General features: G+C 34.7%; 1 protein-coding gene across 2 annotated transcripts in view; it reads right to left on the reverse strand.

Moving 5' to 3' along the window:
* The window catches only part of SMCHD1 (structural maintenance of chromosomes flexible hinge domain containing 1), a 69,139-nt gene that overhangs the window by 18,469 nt on the left and 38,495 nt on the right, over nucleotides 1-12,175 (reverse strand). For both annotated transcript variants that reach the window (XM_064705933.1, XM_064705934.1), the window contains 10 exons: nucleotides 11,362-11,496; nucleotides 10,321-10,548; nucleotides 9,530-9,678; nucleotides 8,718-8,806; nucleotides 7,492-7,610; nucleotides 6,695-6,862; nucleotides 5,518-5,643; nucleotides 3,552-3,631; nucleotides 2,072-2,229; nucleotides 322-437 (listed from right to left, as the gene is read on the reverse strand). In XM_064705933.1, coding sequence (XP_064562003.1) covers nucleotides 322-437; nucleotides 2,072-2,229; nucleotides 3,552-3,631; nucleotides 5,518-5,643; nucleotides 6,695-6,862; nucleotides 7,492-7,610; nucleotides 8,718-8,806; nucleotides 9,530-9,678; nucleotides 10,321-10,548; nucleotides 11,362-11,496 — 1,368 coding nt within the window. The remainder of the gene's footprint in view (nucleotides 1-321; nucleotides 438-2,071; nucleotides 2,230-3,551; nucleotides 3,632-5,517; nucleotides 5,644-6,694; nucleotides 6,863-7,491; nucleotides 7,611-8,717; nucleotides 8,807-9,529; nucleotides 9,679-10,320; nucleotides 10,549-11,361; nucleotides 11,497-12,175) is intronic.

Consider the following 12,175-nt stretch of genomic DNA (forward strand, 5'->3'; position numbering starts at 1 on the left):
TATTTTAGACACTAATTCATGTTCTTAATTCTCACAGTCTTTTCTTTGCAAAATTCAATGTGGCTACTTCTAATACCCTCCCTGCTATGAGTTAGCTTCTGCAGAACAGCAACACTTTTGTCATTATTGTAGTACAGATGATCAATCTGACAACTTGTAACAGGACAGACACTGATAAACACGTAGGGTTGATCTGCAATATTTGTTACTTAAAATCTAGAACAGGATGCAGATCTAAGTCAAATGAAAGACAGCTTCTACTATGTTTGCCCTATGCTGGCATGTTCATAGCCATTTTGAAAATGCATTTTGATGACTTACATCAACTGGTGTCCTAACCCGGCCACTCTGTGCTTCCCACATTTTCATGGAAATCCGTGCTGGATTAATATTTTTAATAATGGTGTCATCTTCAGAAAGAACACTAACCATAAAATCTGTAGGACGAAAAACATGTTTTGAAGATTATTTTTATTCAGAATTAAGCAGCTCAAACTTCATTATTTCTGTGTCTCCCTCATACTTAAGAGAAAAAAAAACTTACAAAACAAGCATTTCAAGAAGAGCCAAAACCACTACAAATTTCAAATCAGGTAAGAAAAACCTTCTCTCCTAGACCAGGTAACAATCCTGAGGGAAACCAAACATCTACTTTATGACAGCTTTTAAAAAAAAAATCCTAAAATTTCAAGTCTGCCTTTCTCAAATTATCATTCTTATCAAAACAGCACACCAGGCTGCTTCTTGCTCTCAGGGATGCGTACCAGCAGCAGTTGAGCAGGTGATTCCTTCCTTCAAGGACAAGAAATCCAAATCCCCCTTTTCCTTCACAAGTGCTTTATTTCTTACAGACTAGGATCACACAGTTGTTGCAGCTGTTAGAAGTCAGCTATAGGAAGACATTTCACTCTGGTGACTGGTTTTGCAGTCAAACTACCTGCCATTTTATAACCCAGTGTGAAAAATTTCACTTTTCTTGTAGGCCCCATAGAAAGTGCAGTGATCTGAAGGAAATGGAATCCAAACTGGAATAAAGCTACCCTTCTTCTAATTCAAAATGTGATCAAAGCAAATGGGTTTAATGCATGTAAATGAACTTGCACTGTTCGTGCAGGACTGAATTTTGCACTTTAAGGAAGGACAATGATTTGATGAGCATGAAAAGTTCAGGCATGACCCCCTCCGAGATCAGAGTGCCTGCCCTCGGGTATACCTGAAATCAACAGTAAATCAAATAATTAGGATGCTATTTTATTTATTTAATAATATGAGGCAGTTAATACAGAATTTATTATGAAATAACTAAATATCATATATACTATATATATTGTCCTGAAGAAGCTGTTTAATTATCTTTCTTAACTAAAACCTTGGTTGATTTACACTACATATTACATTTGAAAAATGTCTGCTTGGCAGGGAGGTTGGAGGTAGATAATTTTACAGGTCCCTTCCAACCCAAACCACTCTGTCATTTTAGGATTCCTCCAGGAAAAACTAAAATATCTCGTGAATTTAATCAAGGTCATAACACTGTACTAGAGTATTTTAAAAAACAAAAACCTCTTGCCATAAAAATGTTGGCTGAACAAGTTATGACAGCCAAGAAACAAACTCTTTTGTGAGAGACTACAGCAGGAGAAAAGAATATTTTGTGTTGTCCTCCTGTTGATTACTTTTGGTTTGTCTTGGCTCACAGCTGACCTAGAATTTCACAGCTACTTCCTTTGCTACTATTCCAGAGAAAGAGATGAGGGAAAACATACATGAACTGGCTCAGATCATATTTTAGTGAGACAGAAAAGAGATTCTGTAATTTTACCATTTATAGATGGATAAAAGGAGCAATTTGGAACAAATAAATAAGAGGTCTTTTGAAATGCTTTCCAAAGTTGACCTACATATCTCTTCTGTCCAAGTGTTACATCTCAGACACAGTTGTTACAAAGAACTGAGAAAACAGACCAGAAAAACCAAAAATAAAATACAGTAGGCAAACCACCAGAATTGTTTTCCACAGATTTTCAAAGCTCTTGAGCGACTGATTTCCACCAAAAAGTCATATACTTACCAGGAAAAGTACCTCCTGCTGGAAAAGAAGGACTTTTGTCATATTTAACATTCAGGCAGATAGGTTTCTCAGGATCAGGCAGGACATTTACTGTGATTACAAGACAATCTAATATGGCCTTGTTGTATGAGGCTTTAATCTGTAAAATGTGCTCTCCCCTGCAATATAGAGAAATCATAAAAATGGATGTAAAATCTCTTCCGAAAAGACAATTTTCAACTGGCTTAAAGTCTGAATAATGTACATGAAAGCATGCTAAACAATATCTAGTAATGTAGTAGTCAAGAGAAGAAAAAAAAGGAACTGTTAATGCAATGTCAGGTAAGTATAGTCACAAGTTATTCTTAAGATATTAACTTGTTAATTTTGTGTTAATATTTCATTATTTTAATCACGTTTCATTGCCTGTAAGACACTAGCAACTATAGCCTCAAGCAGCAGACAGTAAAGCAAAAAGCAGTTAAAATGGTGAGGAGCATTCCACTTTGATAAATTTCCAAAGAGTGAATCCAAGTACCATTCACATACAACAAAGTACACTGAAAGTATATAATGTCTTCAATGCTACCAAATAACTAATTTTCTTTACAATATTAAAAACTTAAATTTTTAAGTTTAAGGTTAATTTTTTAAAGTTTAATTTTTAAGTTTAATTTTTAAAAGTTCTTTCAAAAATTCCCAGTCTTTTAAAAAATACAACTGAGAATATAGTATTTAACTGCACAGAGGTTGTACTTCCCAGGCAGTTTTGATTATGCTGTAAATAGTATGATGTCACACCTGTTTCTAACCTCCAGTAGTAAATTGATAACTAATATTCATCATCCTTCTACCAAGTCACAGACATCATAAATACACTGAGACCATCAACAGCATCATTTAAAACAATGCTGTTTTAGATTTCCAAATGCAAGAGTACTATGAGTCAAATCCTCCATATTTAAATGCAAAGAACAAGCACTTATTGCTAGTTTCAAATAACCTAAAGTCAACCCAGTCTTGCTCCAAAACCTCAGGGATACAGGGAGTGGATTGCAGAACTGTGACTATGAGTAAGATACAAAAATGATGAACTGAAAAGCCATATGGGACCTAAGTATGTAAGGGAAGCTATACATGAAGTGAGCATGAAGAAGCACAAGATGAAGAAGCAGGAGCCACAGTACACATATGTGCTGGAAATGAGACTTGAGCAGTTGAATTACAAATAGGAAAAATGAAATACATCTATTTAAAATTCCTTAGGACACTCTACCCAATCCTTTAAAACAATGTCTAGCACAATAAAACAAAATTCAGAAAATTTTAGCAGCAGCTTTTCAGTAGATCAAAAGAAGCAGCTACTGAATTTTATTTAGTTAAGCACTTAGATTTTTGTAACTTACTATCTGGCCATCCACCTGCATATGGATAGTAAATCTTAGTTCTAGATTAATACTTAGTAGTACTTTATGAAATTCATCCGGTTTTCACTACTTACCTAGGTGCGTGAATACTAAAAACTCCCAGGTTAGCCCTACCAGTGTCATCTGTTTTATGCTGCTGGTTTGAAGGAAGAAGCTGTCAAAAAAAAAAAAAATCTTTCAACAACACAGAAATACTCTGAGGACAAAATGTTTATCTCATTTGCCTGCATATGTCTGTTAATTTGAGCTGTAGCTAAAATTTGTACTGTAAGTTAGGGAAAGATATACTGTTATTAGGACAATATTAAGGAAGAGGGTTCAAATTCTCTACCAGATTTTAAAAGCAATCACTTCATCTGAACTAGGACACTTTCTTCATTAATATATTAAAATATTTTATAAATGTTATTTCTTAAACTGCAACTGATGCTATCGTATCATCCACAGCAGATGTTAATCTGAGTGTATTTGCAGATCCAAAAACTTTCTACAAACAATTTAGTGCTTGTTACAGTGTTCCTCCAGTTTTTACTCAGTTTTGGATCTGTAAGATAAAGGAGTAGAGGGAACACATGCTACAAACTGCATAGTATCAGGCTTTGGAGACTTAGAGGATGGAATCTGAAATATAGAGAACATCTTATTTGAGAATTTCCATTCCCAAAATCTTCTCATTTCTTTTGAGAGACTGTGCACACCACCTATTGGAAATGCCAAGGCAGAGCATGCTGTAATAAACACTTTTATAACAATGTTCAACCTTGGCTTTCAGAGCACTTTCTCCTGGACACATCCCACTCAGGTAAAGAACATGTGGACTCTAAGACATGCTGCTGGTGCTCCCTGGAAAGAAGGCAAAAAATCTGAGAAGACACAGCATGCCACCCCAACGTCTCTTTGACCACGGCACTATCACACAGTGCTACTGCCAAGGTTGTGTCTTCTCTCAAGAACAAAGTAACTAGAACCCACAGTGAGCTTCAGCTGACACCATAAAAACAGTAGATGGTGCAAAGAAAAAAATCTCCAAACTGCAAGGCAGGTTTCTATGGCAAGAGAGTAAAAAAAGACAGAAAAAAAGGTTCAGGATATCAAGAAATCTACTTCAAAATATCCAATTAAAAGAAGTAATAATAGCATAGTTAAATTGGGCAAAAGCTAAGGTTGTGGCACAGCTTTGGAGGAGTGAGCATAAGAAGGTTCTCTGCTGTTGTTTATTCTGAGAAAACTGAGGAACGCAAATGCACGGCAAGCAGGAACAAAAAGGGAACAGGACCTGTCCTGAATGAAAAAATGTTATGTCCAGAGGTGGATGAATATATCCTGTGTTGATAATATATATATTTAATATAACGGTCTCTGCACTGACAGGTAGGAATGTTTGACAGCTTCACTTTCCTTTTTTGTTCAAACACAGGAATAAATTTTTAGTGAATGGAGTATTCTGTCAAAGTCCTTCCTTTGTACAGACTAAAGTGAAAACCACCTGATCACTTATGGAACAGACAGTAACCACTTGTATCTGGGCTAGATTTGCATCCTCATTGTTTTAATCTCATTTATCCTGCTTTTCACATGATAATCAAGTAGGGCCCAAACCTGCTGACCAGCTTTACCTACAGACCAGTAAGTCATACATTCAGGAATCAAAATCAAAGAACCACCAGATAAAAACTATTTGGTTGCTAGTTGAGACTGTACCATTGTCATTACTCTATCATTCAGTAAATTACCTCTGATAACATGGGGGGATGTGGTGGTCTGATGCGCATGCAAAATTTGGAAAAAAGGTTCTGTAAAATATCTGGAATGTATTCGAATTTTACTCAGATCCTGTCCTATCCAAATTTTGTTATATTTGTGGGTTTTGTCCTGGGACCAGTATATGATATTTGTTGTCACAGTTCTTATACTAGTTATTCTTTTGTGATCTTACAGTATTTTATTACATTTCCAAAAATGTCCTGAAAAGTAACATACCATAGACATGACAACAAAACTTGTGTTAAACAAAGTTCACCTAATAAGGCCAATGCTTACCTTTAAGTTGCTACTCTTTGTAAGGTTGATTTTGACATTAGGTTCAGGAGTTGGATTTCCCCACTGATCACACAACTGAACAATAAGGGGCTTCTGCAATTCTCTACCATTAATCACTGCCACAGGCTGGAAGAGACACAAATACAAGATACTCAAATGATGATAATCAATTGTATGTATCTTGGACATTAACAGCAGTTCAGGAACCCCCAGAGCAACAGTGCCCACCTTTCCCATATTATTTGTCTCCCAGAACACCTAGACCATGATTGAATGGTATGTAGGAATGCATTTCTAGAGTTTGTTTAAATTCTCTTTTTATAATAAAATGCACTACTTGAATTAAATGGCATGGGTTACTCAGGGTGATGTGACTAAAAGGAAGGACATGATTCTGAAGGGCCTTATCGATGTTCTTGTTGTAGGAAGAGCCATGGTCTAAAAAAAATTTTATTTTCTGATATACTTGAACAGCTGCCAAGAGAACAAAAATAGTTATGCGACTTCCTGAACCTTCTGTTTAATCTTCTTCAGTAACCTCCTTCTCCATTTTCCCAAAACACCAATCTTGATTCCTGTCCCCTATTCAGACAATTTTCTTTTTTCTGCTTTTGATTTTCTATTCTGATTTCTGCAAGAACTTAAGCACTGTTCTTTGAATAGCCAAAGTAAACACTGAAAAATAATTTTAAAAACCTAAGGCAAATAGATGTACAGCACCAAAAACCTCCAGCCATTCCATTAAGTCTTGTACTCCATTGTCTCTAAGTGTTCACTTTCTGACAGTAAACACTTGTAAACTGAAGTAAATCTGGGACTGCCATCCTACATCCTGAACATCAAAAAACCCCAGTAAGAGACAGAGAGATGAGCTGCCAGCCATTACTACCACTAAGGATTGTATTTCTGGAAAACAGCAGTGAAAGATGGGTGTCAGGATCCAGCCCACAGTAAAATTACTGCACTAGAGAAAAGTTACACTACCTGTAGAAAGGCAAATGGGGCAGAATAAAGTTTACAGTACTTAAGGTTGTAAACATACACATATGAGTTAGATTACTCCAAAATAAGTTTACTTTTAAAAGCCTAATGGAGCTAGTTATTGCATGAAAAATGGAATTAAAATACCTGACTAGGGACCATGTTGTTTTTTTTAAAGCAAAATTGTTCAACTTACCTTTTCTAACTCTGGCCAATCCACAAGCTGCAATTTAGCTGGGGATCCTGCTACTAAATTCACTCTGATAAAGTCAGAAAACTCACGCCAAGCAAAGCACAATTCTTTGCTTCCAAGTAAACAGGGTTTGTATCGAATACCTTTTACTTTCATTGTCTGAGTACTTTCCTATTGAGAAACAAAGAAAATTTTATCAAGAACAAATAAAGCAAAGTAAAACTTACTAGTATTTTTTTAATATAGCATTAATGCTATAAATACTGTTTGGTATTTTTACTGTGAGATAGTGGACTAAAAATTAAACTACAAGTTCTATTCCTTTTAAATTTTAATGAACTTCATGAGTAAGAAGTGACACATTTCAAACTCAAGAATTTTTCTCAGAAACTTGTTTTTCAGGTTATATCCAGTGAATTTTAAAAGGTATAGATACTAGTCCATTCTACAAGGTTTTTCAAAACATCTTAAAATCAACTGTACCAACATAAAAAAACACAGAAGACTAAAAGCAAGATAGAAGAAAACAAATAGAACAATGACCTAGAAACAAAGCAACCCTGACTCAAGCACAGAGTGGACTGGCCTCCACATTTTACAGCTGCAGCAGTGATAAGGTTTTTAACAGATGCAGCTGTGCTCCTTAGAACAGGATCATACAATTTTAATGCTTTAAGCAACCAACTAGCATGTAATTTGAATACCTTTCCACATTTTTGGTTTAGTTCTGTGTAACAGAATTAAGACAATTACCACACAAATGCCACAAAGGAGTAAACTATATGACATCTTATAAATACCTGCCAAGTTATTTTCAAATTTGATTTATCAAGTCCAGGCCCAGAAACTCCTAGGGAATTTACACATGCAGATGTCATTGTCTGAACCTGATTTCCAAACTGATCTGTAATCATTACATCTGTTAAAAAAGATGATGATGATTAAAATGATTATTAGGATGATCACCTCAGCAGCTGCTTTAACAAAACATTATACATATATATATGGAATATAAACATACACAACACAGACACAATATAGAAAAAAATTCAGTAACTATCACTACATCACAGGCTGAGGTTGGAGGGCATTTCTGCATGTCACCTGGTTCAAAATCCCTGCTCAAGTAGGGCAACCTCAAGCAAGTTGCAGACAGGCAGCTTCTGAGTATCTCTAAGGAGGGACACCACAAATTCTGGGCAACCTGTGCCAGTGCTCTGTCAGCCTCACATTAAAAAAGTGTTTCCTGATGTTTAGGGGGAACATTCGGTGTTTCACTTGGTGCCCACTGTCTCTCTTTACAGTCTCTGAACACACCTAGGAAAAGCCCCACTCCAAATCTTTTACACTCTCTTCAGGTTTTTATATACATTGATAAGAACCCCCAGTCTTGTGGGTATAAACCAGATGTATCTATTTAGTTATATCCCATATTTGTGCTTCCCAATTCTTTTTATTCAAAGATTATTTCTTACCAAAAATTAAAAGAAAAAAAATCTCAAAATTGAAAGCGTTTTTCAACCTAGTTTTTTTTCTATCTCTTTTTGTTCTATGTGCTTTCTTCATTCACACCCAAGCTTTTAATGTTCCAATACTGAAAGACTTTTTAATTTCTCATTGTCATGTGGCAATTGCATACAGAAATGAGAAGAATGAGAAGACTGATCCCTAACATGCCTTCCTCTGAAGTCCATGCCTTAGCGACAGTCTGAATGCTGTTAAGCCTTTGAGATTTCAGAATACATGAACTAAACAAAAATTTATGAACTATCTGAACTAAGCATGATGAATGTCCTGATGTACAAAGTAAGAGGCAAATTTTATCAGAGAGTAACTCCAGAAGTGTAAAATGGCAATTCAGAAGTCTGAACATCTTTCTGTGAATGAGAATGTAAACCTGCTTTTTTATTAAAGTAGTTGAAGGTAATTTACTCTTGATGACATCTGTATATATAACAGTCTTAACAAACTGCCAAGAAAAAGAGATATATCTTAGAAGAAAATGAGGAATATGCAAACAACTTACCGATTTCACTCTGCAGTTCTTCACCCATCTGCAGTGTGTTTGAGCCTTTTAGTTTACATTTAATGTGCTTGGGTTCATCAGGAACTGGTCTGAGTACATGAAAATTGAGTTATCTCTCTCATAATGGTAAATATAACATCATAGAAGGCACAATAAATATATTTAAGAATCTTAATGCTTTGTCATGCAGTGTATTTTATTTTCCTACTGCAGATCTGTGAAATGACTAATTGCTGCAAATCTACCCCTAGCATCAGAGTGCCGTGAATTAATTAATTATAACCTATTAAAATCACATGAAACACACAAATAATTTAGAATCAGATTCCTCTTAATAAACTTTTTAAGATACAAGACTTAAACACGCTAAGAGTGATAAACAGGTAATTTTAAGGTTCAATTTACAGCCTGTCAGTTTTGACTGAGAAACCAGATAAGAATTAACTTCATAGGGATATTTCTTTCTCCTCTGTCACAAGTCACCTTATTCTGTGAGCTAATGTTTACTTCAACTTTACAAAAAAAAAAAAAAAAAAAATCAACAGTCCTCTTCAGTATATGTATATTTAGATAAGTGATTATAGGGCTGGATGCAAGTCAGTGATCACAATGGAGTCTTTCACATAGACAACGTTCTCACATTTAATAAATTTACATAAACCCTTCCCATTTCCCAAGCTGACATTCTCCTGTTAGTTTGCCAACCACTTTCATTATTTCAGCTAAAGACTTTTGTTTTACTCCAAAGTAATGAGATCTACAATGCTATGCCAATAACATGGTTAATAAAGAAATATACCAAATGAACAAACCTGACTGTGAATGCACTTTCCAAAGACACATGCTCATCCAGGTAAGTAATTAGACAGTAACGTGCATCTTTTACTGAAGTTGGTACTTTTACATCAGGTAATAATCCCTGCATCAACAGCTCTCTGTCAATTTTAGGTGTCCAGTTGACCTAAAATTAAAATTTTATAAATTAATCAAAAGCTAAATTATAAATGACTAGCTACATAATGCATCTTAAAGCCATTCTAAATATGTTGATACAGGCAATAGCAGCTTTCAATGGAAAGCTTGGACATTTCTCAGCAGTAACCAATGCTATCTGCTAAAATACAATCAATAACTTCAAAAAAACCACAAGCAGATCAAAACATACATTAGGTTTCCCTCACTAACTTGAGTTAGAAAAGATACAAGTGTCATATATTTGGTGAATCTCTATGTTTGTTTTAGACTCCACATAAGTGCACACATAAGACAGGGGGATAAGACAGACAAGAAGGCCTCATGGGGAACATCCCTATTTAAAGTTTTTAAATGTTGGGAAGATCCTGGATCTGAAGAATTATACCTCTGGGATAATTATTTAATGCATTTAGGAGAAGCACTGGAAATACTAACCTAATATTACCCTGAAGCATTACTTGACATTTAATTAATAAAAATATAAAAAATAAAATGAGAGTTAAGTTTCAATGTTTATTAATTCAGTTTTGAGGAATATTATGTAGTAGTCTGACATTTATGGATTTTAATGGTATCAGTTTTGTGTTTCTCCCCCATATTATGCTGCTGTTTACTCAAAAGTACTTGCCTTGATTTTTTCTGCAGCAGCCGCAGTTATGGGTATTTCCCTTTCTGCTTCATCATACATCTGAAATATCAGTTTATTCATGACTTGGCCAGCAACACAACTGATTTCATCCTGATGTTTAATCTGAAGAGCTTTTTGTCCATTCATACTTAAGACCTGTAGTCTTGCAACATGACTGCTAGGAAGAAGTTTAATAATTTTTTCCACTGGTGGCACATCCTTGCAATTCTATTCATGGGTAAAGAAAAAAAGACATTTAATTAAGATAATTAATTTAGATATGCATACACATAGCACCATAATAGCCTATGGCTCTACTTAGAATTACCAGGTATGACCAGGTGTCCAAACATGAAATCAGCTTGACTTGGCAAAAGTAAATCAAAAAGATACGCCCATATACTTTTAACAGATACTAAAATTGATGCTAGCTGTTTAGATTTTTTCTATTCCAGAAGCAGTAGGTTATAAAATTTAAAAAATACTTTTTAAGCACAACCCTAAGTATCATTTCATATAATTCCTCTTGCCATACTAGCATTTATTTACACATTTTTCCAGAGTAAAACACACACGGGTCTTATTTTCTCCAGCAGCATGACTCTCCTGACTGCCAGAGAACTAGAATTTTCAATAGCATTTAAAAAATTCATACTTCATGAGCTTTGAAACTGAAATGCTACAAAAAACTATTGATTGTTGTACCTATTCTTATACTAAAATGTTTATGCAATGAGGGCAATTTGTGAAAACAATCCAGGAATTAAACAGGGGAGGAAAAATCCCAGAAAACACGCATCTTTCTGAAACACCTCAGGGATTTAACAAATAGAGTTAGAAGTGAAGAAAAAAAATGGAAAAAACTCTTTGCCTTTTTCTAATTGTCTAGTGATAAAAAAGCATAGCCACCTGATTATGAGGTTTATGACACCAAAACCACTAACTTTGGTGGAGCTAAGCTTATTCATAAAAAATGCTGGCAAGACACTACAATAAACTTTTCAATCTTCTTTTAATACAAACATTCCAACCAATACTTACAAGTACTTCAAACCTGGCTTTCAATATCTGGTCTTTCTTGATATTCTGTACATGTATAACTGGACCAGTTAAAATGTTTGTTCCTCCATTACTGCAGTCCACAGAATACACAGGAAGATCTGAAGCACCTAAAAACTATTGAAAATGTAAGATTAAACATCAAGTTTCTTATACAGAACTACCATGATTATTTCAGAAATGATTATTTGCAAAGTCCAAATATATATATAATTCTTTACAGAAAAAAAATATATTTCAGTTTTCCAACAACTGTAAGACAACTGGAAACAATTGGAACCTGTATTTTTCTGCAGGTGATAAGAGATGTGTGGGAGAAAGGAATAAGTTATAAAAATAAAGTATATTATCTATTCACTTGCTTTAATAACACACAATAATTAGACTCTTCTGCCATTATGCAATAAATTCAATTAACTTGTGAAGCAATTTACTAAACATCACACATTAAAGGAATTAAAACATCACATTCATCATATCACTGCAGACCCAGTCTACAGGAAGAGTATGTACCCATATAAAGTGCAAATGGAATGCAGCCTATTTTGCAGTGGGAAAACACTTCTATATACCCCTGCTGAATTTCACTAGAATTGGGGAAGTCACTTTCTTGAGTCCAAACAAAGATGGCCAAAAGGGGAAGATTTTTTACCTCCTAAAGTCCAAAGTCTAAAGTCAGAGCAAGATATGCATTCCCTTCTGAGCTTATACTGGCGCTTAGGATAATTTCTAATATTATTATTAGAAATTATCATAAGCACCAGTATACTTATAAATACCAGAATTAAGCTTTCTG

Source organism: Zonotrichia leucophrys, chromosome 2 (genome assembly GCF_028769735.1).
Source record: "Zonotrichia leucophrys gambelii isolate GWCS_2022_RI chromosome 2, RI_Zleu_2.0, whole genome shotgun sequence".
Classification (NCBI taxonomy): Eukaryota; Metazoa; Chordata; class Aves; order Passeriformes; family Passerellidae; genus Zonotrichia; species Zonotrichia leucophrys.